This window comes from Mirounga leonina, unplaced genomic scaffold (assembly GCF_011800145.1).
Source record: "Mirounga leonina isolate KUSES-001 unplaced genomic scaffold, KU_Mleo_1.0 Mir_418, whole genome shotgun sequence".
NCBI lineage: Eukaryota > Metazoa > Chordata > Mammalia > Carnivora > Phocidae > Mirounga > Mirounga leonina.
Window position 1 is genome coordinate 3,046,645 of NW_023270739.1, and position 20,610 is coordinate 3,067,254.

At 54.1% G+C, this 20,610-nt stretch overlaps 1 protein-coding gene across 5 annotated transcripts in view; it reads left to right on the forward strand.

Moving 5' to 3' along the window:
- Positions 1 to 20,610, forward strand: part of PACSIN2 (protein kinase C and casein kinase substrate in neurons 2) — a 135,065-nt gene that overhangs the window by 107,856 nt on the left and 6,599 nt on the right. For all 5 annotated transcript variants that reach the window (XM_034987357.1, XM_034987354.1, XM_034987358.1 and 2 more), the window contains exons 3-8: positions 6,201 to 6,357; positions 8,265 to 8,500; positions 9,764 to 9,919; positions 14,439 to 14,614; positions 16,262 to 16,382; positions 19,106 to 19,227. In XM_034987357.1, coding sequence (XP_034843248.1) covers positions 6,201 to 6,357; positions 8,265 to 8,500; positions 9,764 to 9,919; positions 14,439 to 14,614; positions 16,262 to 16,382; positions 19,106 to 19,227 — 968 coding nt within the window. The remainder of the gene's footprint in view (positions 1 to 6,200; positions 6,358 to 8,264; positions 8,501 to 9,763; positions 9,920 to 14,438; positions 14,615 to 16,261; positions 16,383 to 19,105; positions 19,228 to 20,610) is intronic.

Sequence of the window (20,610 nt, forward strand, 5' to 3'; positions counted from 1 at the left end):
ATGTCCTGTACGCCGCAGGCTCTGGTCCACACAGCTTGGGACGCATGAAGGAAGGCGGTCCTGGGATTGAGCCCCGCTTCAGGTTCCCAGCTCAGTGGGGAGTCTGCTTCTCCCTCTCTCTCTGTCCCTCCCCCCCCGCCCCGCCCCGCTTGTGCTCTCTCTCTCAAAATAAAATCTTTAAAAAAAAAAGAGGGGCACCTGGGTGGCTCAGTCGGTTAAGCGACTGCCTTCGGCTCAGGTCATGATCCTGGAGTCCCTGGATCGAGTCCCGCATCGGGCTCCCTGCTCGGCGGGGAGTCTGCTTCTCCCTCTGACCCTCCCCCCTCTCATGTGCTTGCTCTCTCTCATTCTCTCTCTCTCAAATAAATAAATAAAATCTTTAAAAAATAAAAAAATAAAAATAAAAAAAGAAAAGAATAAACTGGGGGGCCGATGGGTGGAGGCTCAGAGGAACTGCAGGTCGGCATTCACTTTCCCCATCACCCACTTGGGATCCCCAGAGGTCTCACTGGGTTACTTCCAAATCCTCCAGCCTTCCTGTTGCCTTTGGCCACTGTGATCCACAGAAGGGAGTTGGCCAAGCTAAGTAGTCTCTAAAGTCAGAGAGGCAGGCATTCTCCTGTGTCCTTGTGAAAGGCAGTTCCAGACTGTTTACATGTAGAGGGTAAAGGAGGAACTGGTGCGACCTGTTTGAGCAGTCCCTCCCCCTCCCGGCCCCCCTGTAATTACAGTCCTGCTGCGTTTTAGATAGAGCCCACTGTCTCTCTTCTGATTCCCGATTACGCGGATGTTTCTGCACAAGGATTGCTGCAACTCCAGCCCCAGACTCATCTTAGCGGACTATAAATCCAAGGTGTGTCTGACGCTGGATTCTCAGTGCCTGGAGTGGAGGAAAACCAGAGGAATGACTGGAGCCAGACTTAGGGAAAGGGAGAGGTAGGGAGCCTTGAGGAGGGCAGGCTGCTAGGAGACCCTAGGCCCTGGGGTGGGGAATTGTGGGTGGAGAGAGGTTAGAGTGATTCGGATTCACGGGAGGACAGCAGAGCTTGGGGGTTGGGCCCACCCATTGGCCCCCCAGTTTATTCTTTTCTTTTTTCCACTCCCCGGGGAAGAGGGGGGCAGGAGAGTGGCTTCTGGAGGACTCTACAGAGGTGGTGGTTCGGCTTTTTCCCAAGCCCAGCCTGCATAGATTACAGCCCCTGAGGTGCCTGGGCACTGACTGGATCCTTCTACCCCTATCTGGCTCCCACCTGCCACCTGGAGGACAGAGCCGTCCCTTTTCCCGCTTTCCCGCTCTCTGTCCCCAGTGCTATGGCCCCAGCCTGAGGAGGCCACTCTCCCACCTTCCTCCAGGAGCTTCACCCTCCTGAACCCCACCAGTCCTCCGAACACGGAACCCTTCAGGATGATCATCTGACACCCCCCACCCCCAGCTGCACCCAACCCCCCTAAGTCGCTAGTCATTCCCTTGCATCCTGTGTTCCAATGCTCCACGCCTCATGGACAGCACGCCTGAGTCCCCATGCTGGTACATCTTTTCACCATTTTCCTGGAGACCTTTCTCTTTCTCCTCACCTTTAACCTGGCTGGTTTCCTACTTGTCCTTGAAAATTCAGTTTGGATGTTGTCTCCAGTATACCTTCCCCACCTCTCACTCCTCCCTCTGGCTGGGTGGAAGTCCCCGAGGGAGAGGACAGTGTCCCCAGCCGCGCATCCATCCATATGTGTGTTGAGGTCTGTCTTTAGTATCTTGGTATCTGAGGGAGTGAGCCTGAATTTCGAGGAAGTTAGGAACATAGATAGCTTCTGACCTCGTTTTTAAATGGGCATTCTGTGAGTAAATCAATTGATAATAAGGTTTGGAAGAAATCTCGTTTATTTTTTAAATTTCTGCATAAAGTTCTTTGCCATTTGGCCACCTCAAAACAAACTAGTGTTTTAAAAAGCAAGAGAGAAAGTTTTAAATTACAAGACTGATAAAATAGAAATAGCTAACCATATAGACCCTCACTTTAACATATGATCAGTTTGTCATGTATTTGAAAATTAACTCACCTTGCATTTTATAAAAACCAGTCATCGTTATACCTCAATTTTAAAAATGTATTAAAAAAAAAGAGAACACACTCCACCAAAGAAGACATATGGGTGGCAGACAGGATCAAGAAAAGACGCTCAGCATCACTAGACATTAGGAAAGTGCAAATTAAAATCACAGTGAGATAATTGCTGCATACTAAAGTGGCAAAATATTGAACAAACAAACCTGACGCAGTTCCAAGTGCTAGTGAGAATGTGGAGCCGTTGAAACCGTCGTACTGCAGTGAGGAATGCAGAATGTACAGCCACTTGGGTAATGGTTCGGCGATTTCTTATAAAGTTAGACATATACTTACTGTATAAGAATTCCACTCCTAGGTATTTACCCAAGAGAAATGAAGACATATGTCCACACAAAGACCTGTCAGTGAATGTTTATGGCTTTTTTAATAATTGCCCCAAGTTGAAAACAACCCCAATGTCCTTCAACAGGATGAAAGGGCAAACAAGTGACGGTGTACCCATACAACAGAACACCTCTTAGCAATAAAAGGAGTAAACTACGGACATAGACGATACCATGGATCAGTCTCAAAAGCCAGACCACGTACTGTGAGATTCCATTTAACCGGACAGCTTGATAAAGGGTGTTGGATAGGAAGAATCTCCTGTCCCCTTCAAGGTCCTTCTAGGTAGACTAAGAATCAAATTGACACGAGACAGATTAACAGTAGAAAATAAAATTTAGTATATATGGGGAATTCACACAGGCATGGCATATTCCAAAGACAGGCAAAATGAGTTATCTATGTCATCCTGAGATAAGAAGTGGGTAGGGGTCTAGTACTTCAAAGGGAAGGAATGTAATTGAGGGGAAAATGATAAACAAAAAGATTAAATGTTTAGAAAACAAATGTTTGCTGGACCACTCACAAACAATGAGACTTGGAGGACTTTGATCAGATAGGCCTTGCTGGGTCCCTCCCTGTCCACCAAGCCTAGTTCAGAGTATAATGTAGTTATCTATGGCGGTAGCTCTCTTCCTGGAGCAGGTTGTCTATCTAAATTCTTTGTAGACAGCTTTGGGGGAGGTAAAGAGCTTTTCCCGAATCTGCTGGGGAATGATTGCTTTTTAACTCAAAAGAATCTTCATGTCAAAGTGGCCTGTTTGGGGGCGGCCTGCCCCTTGGCCCCTACGAGGGACACAGATCAGATCAGTGTTGCCAGGGCTGTGTGGGGCAGAGATTGACTGCAGGAGGGCACAGGGAACGTGGTGGGGAGTTGGAAGTTTCTGCACCTGGATATGGTGATGGTTATACATGGCACACATTCATCCGAACTCAGCTAAGCATAGACCTGTGAAGGGTGAGTGTTACCGTATGTAGCTTATATTTCAGTTTCGAGAAACAGTGGTCAGTAGTTCTGCTCTTAGGACGACCACGGGTGCCTTGCTCAGGGGAGCAGGAAGGCCACACTGCTCTGCAGTGGGCGGTTTATGGAGATGACACAGCGGTACCTGATGTATGTCCCTGTGTGTGCACTGAAGGGATGGCCGGCCCGCACCCACATGGAACCTTTTCACCCAGCAAAGACCAGCGGGGCAGATGTTGCTGGAGCGTCATGAGCACTCCCTTCTCCCCTTGCCTCAGCAGTGATCACAGTGCTAGCATTTAGACCTAAACTCATGCTTCTGGAGACATCCTGCCAGTATTCCTTGTTGCTTCTAGATTTTAAGAGTTTGTCCTTTAAATATGAACGGCAGCTAAGGTACACGCTAAAGGGTCGTACCGACAGGTGCCTTTTTAGGAGATACTATTTTCTTTTCCCTAAATCTTTGTACAGGGTTTTGAAAAGCAGAGAAGAGCCAACATATTGTGATCTTGATTACCCGTGTGAATATTGTTGGTGGGAGTGAGATGAAAGCCAGCTCTGCCTCATGGTTTCCTGCCGACTGTCAAGTCTCAATCAAGCTGTGATGAGCTTAGTTCTTCTTGGCACCAGCTCAGCAACAGAGTTGTGTTTTGTTGGTTACTTGTTTTCATCCTGATGTAAATTTCAAAATGACAGCAAGGCCCTATTTTAAGGGAAGTGAGCATGCGGTGTCACTTCCAACTGGTTGTGAAATGCTTGCTTTTAGTGGCGCCTACGTGGCTCAGTTGCTTAAGCCACCGACTGTGATTTCGGCTCAGGTCATGATCTCAGGGTGGCGAGATTGAGATTGAGCCCCATGTTGTCAGGTTCCATGCTCAGCGGGGTGTCTGCTTGAGAGAGTCTCTCCTCCTCTCCCTCTGCCCCTCCCCCCACTTGTGCTCTCTATCGTGCTCAAAAATAAATAAATAAAAATCGGGAAAAAAGAGAAAGAAATGCTTGCTTTTGCTTGCTAAGAAAGGGGCTGCTGAAGGATAGAGTTGAAAGGTCTGTGTGTTGGTGAGGAGTAGCAGCCTGGCCACACCCCAGGCCGAAACAACAGCTGATGTGGGCTCCCAGAGCTATTTAGCATGCCTGCTGGAGAAGGCTGCCCAGGCCACTTCACTCCCAGGGGTCCTTGCTGTTCCCAGAGGAGCAGCGTTCTCTCTGGCCTCAGGGACAGCCCTTTCTGAAGTGGCCAGAACCCCTTCTCCCCCATTGCCCGTCTTCCTTTGGGGTCCCTGTGTTCTGTCCCTCTGTGAGGTCTTCCCTACCACCACCCCCTTCACCTGGTTAGCTCAGGATAGGAGAAACTAGGGTAGTTTGAACTATTCATAAGTCGGAGTTAGCGGGCTGTGCCGCTGGTCCCGCAGCCTACCTGGGAGAGAGAGGACTGTCCCCTTTTCTGTAGAAGTGGGAACGAGTCCTCCCTGTTCTCCAGGAGCTTCCCAACTGAGCCCAAACAGAGATGAAATCGAGTGATCAGCCAGGCAGAGACCTTTAGAAATGGTAAAACTGGTAAAAGTTGATTAAGATTTTTGAAGACGGGGGAAGAAAAGGTTGAAATAGAACAGATCATTTTGTTGCCACATTTCCTCTAGTGCTCCAGAGTCAGCCGCAGGCTCTCCTTTCAAATCAACTGCTGAAAGAGTGAAACATATTAAACACTTTGATTCTCACTCTGAATTAGCCACTAATATTTTGTCAATTATTCTTTATATATTTGATAAGTTAGTCTCTCTTTCACATGTGAGAGAAAGTAGTCAGAACTCACCATAACCCTCGTCAAAGCAGGTAAGAGTCTGAGCTTTGCTGTCAAGACGGTCCTACCTGGAGCCATTTGAACCCCTGCTGCTGCAGGATCCGGGGACTGATGTCATTCTCCAAGCCGTGCTCTTCTCCTCTTAAGAGGGGGACAGTTAGTCCTACTCGTTAGGGCAGGGCAGTATTTGGAGGTGTAAAACACCTGCTGTGGTGCCTGGCACACACTGGGTGCTCAGTAAGTTGGAAATAGTATTTATTGCTCTAATCGGGAAGTAATAACCCAACATGGGATGACATTTAAGTGGAAGGCACCTGAAACCTGTTTATACCAATGATGATCAAAAGGTCTTTCGCCAATTCTATAATATTAATTATAAGATCATTTTAGGGACGCCTGGATGGCTCAGTTCCTTCAGCTCAGGTCATGATCCCAGGGTCCTGGATCAAGTCCCACATTGGGCTCCTTGCTCGATGGGGAGCTTGTTTCCCCTTCTGCCTGCAGCTCCCCTTGCTTGTGCCCTCTCTCACTCTCTGGCAAATAAATAAGTAAATAAAATCATTTTAATCTGAGTTACTGAATTCTTTTTCTTTCTTTTTCTTTTTCTTAAGTCTCTCTGGTCAGACCTCACTTGCTCTGGGTAGCTGTCCCTGACCCCTCAGTTTGCATGAGATGCCCTTCTGGGTACCCTCAGCCCTTCACTTCCCTCCATCAGAGCCCTTCCTGTGCTGGTCTGTCTCCTTCCCTGACCCACAGGTCAGAGCGTGGACACTGGCCATGTGGTTATTGAGAAGCTCCACATTTTAATGTTGCTGCTAGTAATAAAAATGGGGAGCTTGTCACCTAACAACGCAGGATACCTTTCTAGTGGGAGAGGGGATGAACTCCCAGGAGCCCAGCTAGCACGGAGGCTCTTTGTGCAGCCGTGAGGGTCCGGCTGCCCCACCCCCAGGAGGGGCCCCCAACCTCACGGTGTGGTCCTGTCTCCTAGGTTGGGAACTACAAGCGGACCGTGAAGCGGATAGACGATGGCCACCGTCTGTGCAGCGACCTCATGAACTGCCTGCACGAACGGGCGCGCATCGAGAAGGCGTACGCACAGCAGCTCACCGAGTGGGCACGGCGCTGGAGGCAGCTCGTGGAGAAGGGTAGGGGGCCGCCCGGGCGCTCCAGGCAGATCTCACAAGATCAGCGCAGGAGTGCGTGTTCAGTTCTGGGGGGCTGTGCTTCATAGTGGGGAGCAGCAGGGAGCCTTCACCCAGCAGCCTGGGCTGTGTGGGCTTTCTTCCCTTTTCTCTGTGGCACGGGGCTTCCCTGCAGACAGTGCCAGTCTCCCGCCGCAGCCCTTGTCGTCCATAGGACGTGCTACACTTGCCAGTCTAACTCAGAACAGCCCCTACAGGGCCCAGATCTGAGTAAAGCGCCCATCACATCAGAGGCCTTGCGGCTCTACACTGTGGGCTCCAACGCGGAGAGTTGTTTATCTGTAAGCTTGGCTGTGTAGCACGTCAGGTAAGACTGGATGGTGACATGTGGCAGGCTTTCGAATTTCGGATTTTAACAGGAATAACTAGAGGTGCTGCATGGCGCAGGTTTTAACCCCCGCTCCCTCCCTAGTAAAACGCTCAGAAGATTAGGGAGTTTAGCAACAGAACGCTGCTATGGGTACAGATTGTGCTCAGAGTGCACTTCCCAACACAGGGGGGGAGCTGGGTAGGTTACAGGGTTTCCTGGGACAGAAGCCGGAGAGTGGGGCTTTCCAGGGTGTGCTGTGGGCCAGGCTCTTCTACATGATGGCTGACCTCAGAAGATGGGGGTGCCAGGCCACCGGCTGAGGGATCCTGGACGGGCAGGGCCCCAGGCAGGTACAGCTGGGTCTGGACCAGCTGCTCATCTTTCCCCCATTGCTGAAACAAGTCATCTGTGGGGCTTAGCATGGGGCCTTGGTTCAGAGTAGGTGTCAGGGAGCGAGGTGGCCGTGCAGAGAAGGGGCAGCTCCTTCAGTAAACCGTAACTGTTGTTTTATTTCCACCTCTCAGGATCCAGCTGTCAGCGCTGTCCCTTGTGTTTATTCAGAACTTGAGGTTCACAAAGCACCCTGGCCCCTGCTTACCTTGTGGATCCCGCCACTGTGTTCAGACCAAGGCTGGAGAGGGAGCTGCTCATTTTGTAGACACAAGGGATTCGAAGTTCAGAAGGGCTCACCTTCCACGGTTATGCCCCTTCCAGCGCCTCTCTGTGTCATTACCCAGCTCAAACAGTGACTGTCCCCGGGGAGAGCCTTGAGGACAGGACCTGGATCTTCCCATTTTCATCCTCAGATTCTGTCATAGCCTCTTCCTCCCTTACCTGATGCCATGCCACCCCACACCCTCAATAAAATGACAGGCCGGATTACGAGCTTCCTTCCTGAGCAGTGTGCGAGGTGACCACTAATCTAGAGATTTCCATCTGGCCAGAGCAGTTTCCTGCCTCCAACTGTCCTTCCTCTCTGCAAGACAGGGCTTCCATTCTGCTGAGAGACAGTCCTCCGTTTAACAGGCAGCTCTTGAGTTCCTGCTCTGAGCCAGGGCTCCGTTCTCCTTGTGGGAGTGAATAAGAGACGTGCTGAGGAGTCCACTGCAGGGAAGGGAGAGGGCAGGCTGCAAGAGCACCCGAGCAGCCGGGGAGAGAGGTCAGCTCACTTCAGAGGGTCCTCCTCCTCCAGCCCGCCTTTAGCAAATTAAAACTTCCAAGATGCAGAAATTGGAAGTCTTTAAAAGCTTAATGACTTTAAAAAAAGAAAATGTGTGTAATCCCCTAATTTCCCTAACCAAAGAATGGTTGAGTAGATCCAGCTTCAGTTCCTTATTCTTCATCCCAGACTGAAAAAGGAACAGCCACTAAGAGAAAACTGTCTGAAAGAACCGAAAGGAAACCTCCCAGCCCCCACAGCCAGGCTGCTGGCCCAGAATCCCATCCTCGCAGCTGAGAGAGGTTAATGGACGAAATCCCCACGCAGGGCCTGTCTGGGAGCCCTGGTGCCCAGTAACCACCAGCTTCTCTCCTGTGCCAGGGCCCCAGTATGGAACGTTGGAGAAGGCCTGGACGGCAGTCATGTCTGAGGCAGAGAAGGTGAGCGAGCTGCACCTGGAGGTGAAGGCCTCGCTGATGAATGAGGACTTCGAGAAGATCAAAAACTGGCAGAAGGAAGCCTTTCACAAGCAGATGATGGGAAGCTTCAAGGAGACCAAAGAAGCCGAGGATGGCTTTCGGAAAGCACAGAAGCCCTGGGCCAAGAAGCTGAAAGAGGTGCCTCCCTCCTGCAGGCCGCCCCTGCCGGCCTGACCCCGTGCTTGGGGGCTAGACCCCCTCTGACTGCTTTAGGCCCAGGATGCTAACAGCAGTAGAGACAAGGCCCCCTCTGGGGGTTAGCAGAAGGGATTAATTTAAAATTTTTATTTCTTTTGTATGTGTTTTTCTTTGAAATTTGCAAATAATACTGATGCCGGTTTTTCTAAAAGTAGCCAAAGCCACTGAGTCTCCTTTGGCCTTGGCTAGCTGGAGGCTCTCCTACACGGACCCCATGCCCACAAGCAGACCCCCCCCCACCCCCCCCCCCGCCACCGCAGCTTGGCCAGCCCCTTCCCTTAGGGGCCCACTTGCTGCTTCCTTCCGTCTCCACCGGCTGGCTTTTCTCAGGAGCTGCACCACTTCCTCCTCCTCAGAGTCCTCCTCCTCAGAATCTCCCAGAACAGACCTCCGTCTTCGGGTAGTAATGACAGGCTTTCCTTCTTTTTTCCGTGTCTTGGCTTTTGCCACGTTTCCTTTGTCTTCTTGTCCGTGGCCTCATTTATAATGACTATCCCACCCCCTCTCGAGGCCATGGTTACAAAACTCATCTTTCCCCTCTAGAATGAACTCTGTGACTTTGGCTCAAGGAAGGAAACCTCTGAAATATAGATACAGCGGCATGTGGGTGCACGTGTTCTCCCTGAGTTAGCCATGGAGCCCATGGCCTGTAGGTCTGCCTGCCAACATTACCCCTCCTGGTAGCTCTGGAACTTCGGAATGTTCTTCGTATTCGCTGTTCCAGCTGCATGGCGTGCTCTTCCCGCAGACAGCCACACCTCCTGTACATTCTTGCTCCATGTGATCTTGGCTGGCTCTCTCCAGCCACTCCGGATGCGGTTCGACCCACAGCGCCCCAGCACAGCGCCCCACCTCTCTTCCCTGCTTTCCTCTCCTCCTTGGCACTCATCACCCTCTTGTTCACTGTGCTCTTCAGCTGTCTTTTGTAGTTGCCTCCCTGGCTAGACGGAGAGCTCCCCGAAAGCCAGGGTCTTTGGTGCTGCACCCCTGGTGCCTAGAACAGCGCCCGGCCCAGAGCAGGCCCTCCGTCCCTTTCTGCTGAATGAACTCCTCCCTCGTAACTAGTTGTAATTATACGGCATGCCCAGCTTTGTACCTGCTCTTCCCCTCTCCTCTGGGGGGTGAAAGCAGAGTCTGTGAAGCCTCTGGTCAGGATTTTGAACTTGCAGACACGTGGCACTCAGGAGCTCGTTCTCCCTGTAGGTAGAAGCAGCAAAGAAGGCCTACCACGCGGCATGTAAAGAGGAGAAGTTGGCCACATCCCGAGAAACCAATAGCAAAGCGGACCCATCCCTCAACCCCGAGCAGCTTAAGAAGTTGCAAGACAAAGTAGAAAAATGCAAGCAAGACGTTCTGAAGGTAAATGGGGCACGTCTTTCTCCGTGTTGAATGCACGTGCCTCACCCGGTCACCTCTCGGGCCCACAGTGAGCCTTTGTTGCTGCTTGATGGGATGGGTGGAGAGATGGCCCACCAGCAAGACCTACTCCTGCGCTCAGGAGGGCCCCGCAGTGAGCACACCTTACCACAGCCCCCTGTGCCCCGCTCAGGACGGGGGCCGACCCGAGTGCTGGGCAAGCTCGGGGAAGGGGCGGGTGTGCGAGAGGCGGGAGGGAGCAGCTTGTGCAGGACAAGGAGGTGTGGATGCCAGCGTCCGGCAGCTGATCCGTGAGCCGGCACGGAGGGGCACGATGACGGAATCGCCAGTGGTCTTGCAAGGCCAGTGAAGTAAGGAGCTAGGACACTGCTACCAGCGAGCCACTGAAAGAAGGTTCCAGAGCTCAGGGAGGGCGGAGGTTTAGAGGAGGGCCACAGCTGGGAAGGCTTGCCCTGGTGGTGAGGGGAGGGAGCCCCCAGAAGGGGTGGTGGAGTATCCAGGAGGCCCAGCACACTGTGGCCGTGGGGAGCGTGGAAGGGTGGGGGGAGCAGGCGGGTAGTTCCAGCAGTGAGGGCCCCCGAGAGCGGTGGGTGGAGGCTGCGGGCGCTCAGCCAGGAGACCGTGAACAGGCCCTGCGTGCAGCAGGCCCAGTGCAGCACCCTGGGTGCCGGGGGGAGGTGCCCTGCTGCCGTGGATTAGAGAGGTCGTATGGGAAGATGGTATAAGCTGTTGGGCTCCACGGAAGCAGGTAGTGATTCTGCCTGGAAGGCCTGAGTCACGGGTGCAAACACTAGACAGATTCAGATAATTTAAAAGTTCCCAGCAAGGGGCGCCTGAGTGGCTCAGTTGGTTAAGCATCTGCCTTCAGCTCAGGTCATGATCCCAGGGTCCTGGGATGGAGCCCCGCATCGGGCTCCTGGCTCAGCGGGGAGCCTGCTTCTCCCTCTCCCTCTGCCTCTCTCCCTGCTCATGCTCTCTCTCTGTATCTGTATCTCTGTGTCTCAAATGAATAAATAAAATCTTAAAAAAAAAAAAAAAAAAAGTTCCCAGTAAGTGAGAGCTGACGCGAGCAAGGCCCAGGCCACCACCTCTGCGGCACGGTGACGGGTGCGGGGCTGGGGCTGCGGCTGTCAGGAGCCCTCCTGCAGCAGTGCTGAGGAGACGCCACCTGCCTTTGGCGAGAGAGAGGCAGCCGATTGAGAAGGGCTGCGTCCCGGGAACAGGATGTGAGGCCAGAAAGGAAAGAGGAGCCCCGAGCTGCTCTGTTAACACCCACCGCCTTCTCAGGCTTGGATGGGCACCACTGAGCCCAGGGAATTAGGTGGTGGCATCTCTGTTGTGTGACGCAGGAAACTAAGTTCAGAGAGGCTCAATCTTGTGCCACCTGTTACTGTGAGTGGGGGAGGGCCCATACCCTCTCTCCCCACCCTTCACCACTCTGTCATCAGCATGGTGACGGAGGGCGGTTGTGGGGAATGTCTGCAGAAGAGTTCATCGCTCAGAGTGAGCGCCAGAGTCCCTTGGGGAGCAGCCCCCCCCCCCCTTCCCTGCACCTGGCTCTGGGACTGGGGCCGGGGCCAGGCGGGTAGGGTTTAGAGCAGCCGGCTGCCTCTACCGTGGGACCAGGTGAGGAGCCTGGGGCTACATGCCGAATGGGGAGGGCACCTGGGCTCAAGGAACAGAAGGCTGGGGGGCCCCTGAGGGTTGCTTTTGCCAGGTGTCCATGACAGTGCCTGGAGGAGAGACGAGGCATCTCTGGTCCTGGGTATGGGGGTAGGGGTGGGGGTGAGGGACGTAGACACACATACCTTTCGTGTTTCACAGTCACTCACAACAGAGTCCACCAAATTGATCCGGGTCCAAGGTCAGACATAAGGCACCTGTCAGGATGACTGGGCCACTTTGTAGAGGTTTCCTTCCCTACTCTGCGGTCTAGCCAGTGACCTTGGGGCATGATAGTCCTTGTAGGCCAAGAGCTGGCCCGGACAGGATGGCAACCCCACCTTCTACTCCCCTTTTTGAAGCAGGTTCTAAAAGCCAGCACCGACTGGCTACACACTCCCTTCTGTATTTCCTTCAGGCAGTGACTGCGTCTTGCAGTATCCATCAGAAAGGAACTTCTCATGTTCAGTGCTAAATGTCCAGTCCACAGGAGAGCGAAGGCTGTCTCTCATTTCACTCCATGGATGTTTACTAGGAACTTTCTATGTGCTCTGTGCTAGGAATTCCCCAGTAGTGATGATCCTGCTCTGCATCTGGCTTTGCTGGGGCAGGGCTGTTTGTGAGCACAGGCCAGGGACCTGGGAAGCATCCTGTTGCCACTGGGCACCTCAGGGGCTCTGGGGAGGTTGCTGTGTTGTTGAAGAATCCCAGAGAAGTGCTTGCTCTCCAGGCGCTGGGTGTTTAACTGCAGCAGCATGTCTTGAGGCCTCTGAGCTCGTGATCTCACACAGGGCCTCACACAGACACAGGGCAGTTGACGATGACGATGAGGAGTAATCAGAGGAGTTGGTGGCACTCTGTTCCTGCTGGGAATGTCCAAATTCTGGAAAGGATAACCTTTTCCTGGGGTCACAGAGGACCCAAGGCCAGCCAGGAGGCTCAGAAGCAGAACAAGGAACAGCATATAAGGGGGGGGCGGGGAGGGGACGCTCCAGGCAGTGGGTGGGGCCTGTTAGGGAAGTCTCTCAGAAGAGGGGTCTCTGGAGCATAAAGGGGAGTTTTCCAGGGCATGAGTCACAGCAGGGTGTCTGGGACGGAAGCAGTGTAGACAGTAGATTTGGAGTCTCGAGTGAGGGCAGAGCTGCTTGAGGGATGTGGCAGGGTCTGGGGTCCCGAGACCTGGCCTTGATCCTGAAGGCGGGAGGCTCAGCCCTTCCTCAGAAGTCCACAGTGTCGTCAGGGACAGTAAAGCGAAGTTCCTGGGTGGCCAGCCCATCTGCCCATGATCCCCCCATTTCTCAGGGTCTCCATAGCGGGAAGGCTTACAGTAAATATGGCCCCAGCCCTGCCGTCCCTCATTTTGCCCCAGGAGGCTCCTTTGGTCCTGCCCTATTTCCTTTCTGGTAAAACCCCTTCTCGAGGCCAGTCTCGGGCTGAACGGCTGTGTAGGTGGGAGTGGTGGGCTGGGGACAGGAGGACAAGGACTTTTTTGAATGCCTACTTCGTGCAGCTTGATGCCCTTTGTCTGTCACCTCATTTAAATATCAGACTGCTGTGATGTAGAAGTACGGCATGGTCGGCTCCGTTCCAGACCACCACAAGAAAGTGAGCCAAATGACTGTTTTTGGTTTCCCAGTGCACATAAAAGCTATGTTTACGCAATAGTGTAATTTATTAAGTGTGCAATAGCATTACATCTAAAAACAGTATACACACCTTAATTAAAACATACTTTATTGCTACAAAATGCTAATCATCATCTGAGATTTCAGCAAGTCATGATCACTAATCACAGATCACTATGACAAATGTAATAATAATGATGAAAACTTGAGATACTGAATTACCAAAATGTGACCAGAGACACGAAGCGAGCAAGTGCTGTTGGAGAAATGGCACTGGGAGACTTGCTCCACGCAGGTTTGCCCCACACCTTCAGTCCGTAAAACACACAATACTGTGAGCGCCATGAAACAGGGTTTGCCTGTACCTTGTTTTCTGCAGAGGGAAGTGAGGCTGTCAGAAACTCAGGTGCCAGGACTCACCCCCCAGGTCTGTCTGGCGCTCAGAGCCCGAGATCTTGCCCAGAGGTATCTGCTGAGTCACCACTGCTGTGGGCAAGGTCCAAGGCTCAAGGGGGCCCTAGCACAGCCCTTCCTCAGGGAGAGGACACGAATGGATGCCATGGGCGCGAGTCAGCAGGGCAGCGGTGCTCGAGACCATGCACCTTGGGCTCCAGAGTGACTGCCCCTTCCCCAGCGTCTGCCTGTTTGGGTCTGGTACTAGCTGAGAGGCCTGGCACATGCCAGGAGTGTGGTTTGCAGTTCAGAAGTGGAGGGGCTGGGTCTTGAATTTGAAAGTGGAGTCCGTCAGACTCCAGTGCTTGTGCTCTTTGTGCTTTGGAATCTGTGGAGGCCTGAGAAGCTTTCCCCCAAGGATGACCTCAGTGGTGGAGGTGGCATCGAGATGAGCCTGGGGGGCCTGGCCATGTGGGGTGGGAAGGGCGTCTTTCTGAGTATTTTCCCAGCCCAGATTGGGTGGAAGCACCCTTCGGGAGTAGAGGTAGAGCATGAGTCTTCTGGGCTGGAACCCGAGGAAGTAGATCCTTGGATGCCGGTCACAGCTCCTCACCCTGCTCATAAAGTCACTCAAAGTGTCTGCTTTAGTGTTGTCAACTGATAAGTGGGTCTAGATGCTGATGAATTCAGAAGTGGCAGAAAGGGACAAAGGCAGGTGAGGAGCAGGGTGGTGTAGAGCCTGGCTCGCTTTCTCTCCGTCCGAGGGAACCAGGGTGAATGGAAATGAACCTTCATCCTATTGTGCCCGGATTCTCTTGTAGACCAGAGAGAAGTACGAGAAGTCCCTGAAGGAGCTTGACCAGGGCACGCCGCAGTACATGGAGAACATGGAGCAGGTGTTTGAGCAGTGCCAGCACTTTGAGGAAAAGCGTCTGCGCTTCTTCCGGGAAGTTCTGCTGGAGGTTCAGAAGCACCTAGACCTGTCAAACGTGGCCAGGTGAGTTTCCATTTAGAGAAAGAGCACATCACCATGAGGTCAGTGGAAGGTTGCTTCTGAATAAAACTCGATCACTGCTCTCCAGACTTGGGATGGCAGTGTTCGTCAGAAGACCTTCTCTCTGGGGGCTCCGGCGTGGCTCAGTCAGTTAAGCATCTGACTCTTGGTTTCAGCTCAGGTCACAATCTCAGGGTCATGAGATCAAGCGCTGTGTTGGGCTCCGTGCTCAGTGGGGAGTCCGCTTGGGATTCTCTCTCTCTCCCTCTGCCCCCCACCACTCTCCCTCTCAAAGAAATAAATAAATCTTTAAAAGGGGGGGGGGGCGCCTGGTTGGCTCAGTCGTTAAGCATCTGCCTTCGGTTCAGGTCATGATCCCAGGGTCCTGGGATCAAGTCCCGCATTGGGCTCCCTGCTCGGTGGGAAGCCTGCTTCTCCCTCTCCCACTCCCCCTGCTTGTGTTCCTGCTCTCACTGTGTCTCTGTCAAATAAATAAATAAAATGTTTAAAAAAAAAAAAAAAGTTAAGTCCCTGGTTAAGTCCTCCTGCCCAGGGAGGGACCTTGTGCTGAGCCTGTCTGCAGCTGCGTGGTCGGCCTGTGCCAGGCACCCCACCGCCTGGGACGGCTGATTGCTGGCCTGAGCTGGGCGGCCTCGGGCCACGCAGTAAGGTGGGCCATGCACTGCTGGCTCTGTGTACAACAGTCTAGGTCCAGGTAGGAAGGGAGGGCCACAGTTGGTGTATTTGAAATGAAGCCAGGAATATCTCTCTATGTTTCCTGGGCTGGTGTGCCCTGTCCTCAAGACTGTCTTACTTCAAGCCCCTCCAGAGGCCCCTCCTCTTAGAGCAGCTACCTGCTCAGCCCTTGACTACTCAGGGGTCCTTTGGACAGCACAGGCCCTCGGACTCAGCTCTGGATCATGACATGGAGGCTGTGGCATTTCTCCTGCATTTGCCTTGTCTGTGGTCCTGTGGTGCCTCCACAGGGCCAGAGGTCTGGGCTAACCATGGATGTGGACTTCAGTCATCCATATCGCAGAGCCACGTAGAAATGACTCACGAGCTAAGGCTTCTCGTTCGTAGGAAATTACATTCTCTTTGTCTCCTGCACAGTACAGCGGGAAGAAACAATTACTGTACAGCCACTGCCAGGATTTAATTAATGCTTATGACAGTCTATAAAGTGGGTGGCATTGTTCCCCGTCTTACGGGGAAACTGAGGCCGGTTGTAGTGGATTGACTTGCCTGGGGCTACACGGCTGGCTGGGGTGGGGTGTACATGCCTGACCTCGGCTGGCATGCCTGGCCTGAGCCCTCGAAGCCAGCCTGGGGAGTAGACGGCAGAGTAGTGTCCGAGGGCTGCCAGAACAAAGTACCAGAATCCAGTGGCTTATGACAGCAGAAGTTTATTCTCTCTCAGTTTGGAGGTGGGAAGTGTGAAATCAAGACGTTGGCAGGGCCGTGTTCCCTCTGAGGCTCTCGGGGAGGATCGTTGCAGCTGTCTGTCTGCTGTCAGTCCTTGGCTTGTAGACACATCGCCCCCGTCACACGGCCATCTTCTCTCTCTGTCTTCACCTGCCCTTCCCTCCGTGTGAACAGTGCCCATCCCTGCCTTCCAGGACAGTCATGCATCTCCTCTGTCTGATTTAGCTACAAGAACATTTACCGTGACCTGGAGCAGAGCATCAAAGCTGCTGACGCGGTGGAGGACCTGAGGTGGTTCAGAGCCAACCACGGGCCAGGCATGTCCATGAACTGGCCACAGTTTGAGGTAAGAGGAGGCTGTGCCTGTGACCCCCTGGGCCCACAGGATTGAGACATATGCTATCTTTTTCCTTCCAACCCAGTGTTGGCCTTTGCCCTGCTTATGAGGCAGCCTTTAAGCATGGCTACTCTGGGATCCAGGTCGATGTTGAGAGTCCCAAGGGCACTCCTGAAGGGCCTTCTGAATCTCAGTGAAGGTGCGATTATGTTCTTTCTCGTTAAGAACTTGGATGGTCGCTTGTTGACCATCGGCGTTGTCTTCTCAGGGTGAGTCCCAGGAGCCGCCGGTTCCCTGCCGCACCCTGCAGGATGGCTGCGAAGTGGGCTGTCACAGGGCACACCAGGCCTGGCGGCCTCGGGTCTGGAGGGGGAGAGGGGGGTGGGTTATGTGTAGCTCTTCTTACCCTTCGCGTGAGGGACTTTTCCTTGTTTCAGGCAGTACATTCAGCTAATTTTGGTTCAGAATTAACTTTTCTCTTTTCCTGATTTCATGGGTCCAAGCTTCCAGTATCTTTACATGCAAAATATGAGGGCCTGGGGATCTCGGGTCTCTTCCAGCCTCCTCTGCCCCTCCCACCCCCACCAGGCCCTGCCACCCGCTTCTCTGAGGGCAGGGGTCTCCCCATCTTGTGGTAAAGCAAGGGCCAGGAAAGGCTCGGCAGCTGCCTTCCAGGGAGGGTGCCTTGTGTGGGGGCCGAGGGGCTTCCCGTGCCTCGGTGGCCACCAGGGCACTGGCTGCACTTACGTCTGATCTCACCACTTGGCAGCCGTGGGACATGGAGCAGGTCGTTTCCGTGTATAAAATGGGGGTGACAACAGCACCCATGTCCTCCAGCAGCTGGGGGTCCATGCTGGCCCTTGGCCCCATCATAGTCCACAGTTGTGTCTGTCCTCACACATGCGCCTCTGTCTTCTGGAGCTTCTTCTCAAGAAAGCTGCTCCGATGGCAGCGTAGGTCCCTGCAGCTGAGCACGCCCCCTGCTCTGTCTTTAGGACATCTGCTCCCAACTGTGCCCCTTCGCGGGGGCACTGGGACAGAGTAGTGGAAGTGTCCCAGAGGGGAGAGCACAGAGCCCCTCCCCCCCCCGCCCCCGGCAGTGGTGCCCTGGAGGAAGCGAGTTGGTGTGTCCTGCGCACAGAGCAGGATTTCACCCGGCACGTGGTATGTGCTACTCCGAAGGGCCTCGGGAAGCCACCGGCGAACGCGCCCCCCCCCCACCGCCCCCAGGCCCTTAGGGTTGTCCCCCAATACCCAGAGAATGGAATAGTCTGGAAAGGAAGACCTGACAGGCTGTCTGACGGCCAGAGCCCACCGTGGCCCTTCTCTTGTGGATCCTGCAGGCTGGAAAGCAGCGCCCACATGTGGCTCGTGCTTAGGGTTCTTAGAGGATCATGCTTGACTTTCTCTAATAAAATTATTTGTTTTTATTTTACATGCTGCAGGATGAAGTAAGTTCCTATTTTCTGGCTAATGTATAATCCCAAACCTCCTGCAGTGTGTGTCCGGCCCGCATGGGTGTGTGTGTGTGTGGAGAGTCCACAGCGTGGTTCTGACACCGTGGGCCAGCGAAAGAACCGGGGCAGCCGTGCTGCTCTGCTGTTCCTTGTCCACACTAACAGCCAGCTCCTCCTTCCCAGGCTGGCCAGGGCTAGATCAAATGGGCCCTGGGGTGCCGCCCAGTCAGGATAGGTTTATATTCACACGGTCTCTCTGAGTCAACTTATGTCAGTTGAGAAGATAATTAATAAACAAATAGGTGACCAGCGTCTGGAGCCAGGGGCCCAGGTCTGCCACCAACTCTGGGCAAGTCACCTTTTCTTTCTGGGCCTCAGTTTTCTGGTCTCACAAGCTGGCAGGTCATTCTTGATGTTTCTAAGAAGGCTTTAACCCAGGCCAAGCTGTGGACTCAGTCACACCAAGGGTTAATTCAGTTAAGGTTGTTTGGTGAAGGGTGGGGTCAGGAGGGAGAATTCATTAACCATGTGCATGCACACACCTTTCTGGGAGATGATATCATAGCCCCTTCTTCCCTTAACCCACTTCCACTGTTTCTCAGTGCAGTCGATAAAAGCTGTTAACATGCTGGGAAACTGGCAAACCTTTGGGGAGGTCAGCGCTTTACTTTGCTCTGTTAGTCCCGCAGCCGGTGCTGCCAGTGAGGGCCCTGATCCCTGGAGACCCGCTTGGTGGGCTAGCTTCCCTGCCCCCCCAGTCATGTGACACCCGGCCCCTGTCGTGTATGCACCCCATGGTGCGGTCCCCATGGCGCAGGCTTGCTCAGGCCCTGTGGCCAGCTCTCCTGGCCCGCTGGGAGCCAGAAACAGTTTAGGGAAAGCTGGGAACTGGCTCCTGTCTACTTTGGAAGGCTCAGGGACAGCTGGTGAGGCCTCTGGCGACCCCTGCTGGCCGGAGGGGGCTGGAGGCTCAGTGCCCTGGGGGCCGGGGCAGGATGGGGCGGTTCCTGGATGTCTGAGTGCTGGCTGCTCAGACTCTCCTTCTGGAGACTGGGCCTCCACAGGCTGGAGTCCCCACCTGTGGCAGTGAGGAGGGGCTAGCAGGAGGGTGCCAGGAACCTGAGGTCGGCTGGGGAACAAGGCAGACTGAGGCCGTGGGGCTACATGTCACGAATTGTGCAGGGCAGGCCAGTGGCCGGCTGGCCGGTGTGTTAGACGGATGTAGCCTCAAACGAACGAACTTCCCGTTTCCCTCCCTCGGTGCCTGCTGCCCAGGAATGGTCTGCAGACCTGAATCGAACCCTCAGCCGGAGAGAGAAGAAGAAGGCTGCTGATGGCGTCACCCTGACAGGCATCAACCAGACAGGTGACCAGGCTCTGCAGAACAAGCCCAGCAGGTGCGTGCCGGGGCAGCTTCCGTCCCCTGGGATAGGTCCCCCGGGTCCTCTGTGTGGGCCGGACGCTCCTAGCCCGGATACCTGGGAGACTCCCCAGTGAGGCCTTGCAGGGAACCCCACGGGTGTCTTTCCAGATGATGCTCCTTGGGCATCCAAATTCCGCTGGGCAGTGGCCTCTCTGGGGAGGGTCACTTAATGCTAGAGCTGTGGAAAGATCCAGAGAAGGGAGGCTTTGCCACAAACATGCTTGGGGCCCCAAGTGAGGGCAAGAGGTGATGTCAGGTACTGGTCATTGTGTGTCCCCAGGAGTACACACTGGCAGGCGGAGGTCACTGTCAATGCCGTCCTTTGGGCGGGTTCAGGTATCCTGGCCAGGTTTGTACTTCCCTGTCCTGCAGGTGCCTGATTTGGGAGTGGGGGGGGCAGTGCAGGAGATCAAAGTGTCCCCCCTTTCAAGTCACCTCTTTGATGAGAGTGTTGGTTATTTTACTTCTGACTTAATTGTTTGCTGAAACCAAGTTTGGGTAGAAAAAGTGGCACTGAGGTCATTAGACCCTCCTGGAAAGCGTGTGCTAGACAAGGCCTGCCCCCAGGCCTCCAAATCCCAGCAGATAGGTGTTACTCTCCTCTGCAGAACTGAGGCTGCCAGCTGACCCCCCTGGAAGCACTCCCGCCCCGCAGGCTCTGGGCCCAGAGGCTTCCATGCCACAAGTAATAATGCAGTTCATGGTTGCTATTTCCTAGGAGGGTCAGCGCAGGTTCTGGAGGCCTCTCTGGAGCCCCGGGCCCTGGAGCCCCTACCTGGGCTCCCAGGCCAGGCGTGGCCAGTGGTCGTTCAGCTGCCGTGTCTCCATCTGGGCAGGTGGGCTTGGTGAAGTGACCGGCGCAGTAAGCATTGTCCCAGGGATGAGGCTAGTACCTGTGTGAGTGGGGCAGGCCTGGGGGGTGGGCACGAGACACCACTGCAGGGGTCGGGGAGGAGGGTCTAGGAGAGTCTAGGCAGGCCAGGGCTGCTGCACAAATTCGGCTTCCTAGCACCAGAAAGAGAAAGGTGCCAGGGAGGGAGGAGGGCCTAGTGGTCTCAGACATGCGGCTCAGGCGTAGGCAGCGGGCAGCCTTGGGTCCCGTGCCCCTCACCTGAAGCCATGAGGTAGTTGCTGGCCACTTGGGGTCCGTGGTAGCATTTGAGGCATTTTCTCTCCTGTTCCCGCTCCTCCCACCCCCAGCTCTGTCTGAGCCGTCCATGCAGCGCTCTGAGTGTCAGCAGCTTGCAGCCCGACTTGGAGGCCCGGAGGTGGTGTGCGCTCCGCAAGCCCTGCCTTGCAACTGAATCCATGGTGTGGTGCCACGGCTCGTAGGGGCCTGTCTTTCTTCTTTACCATC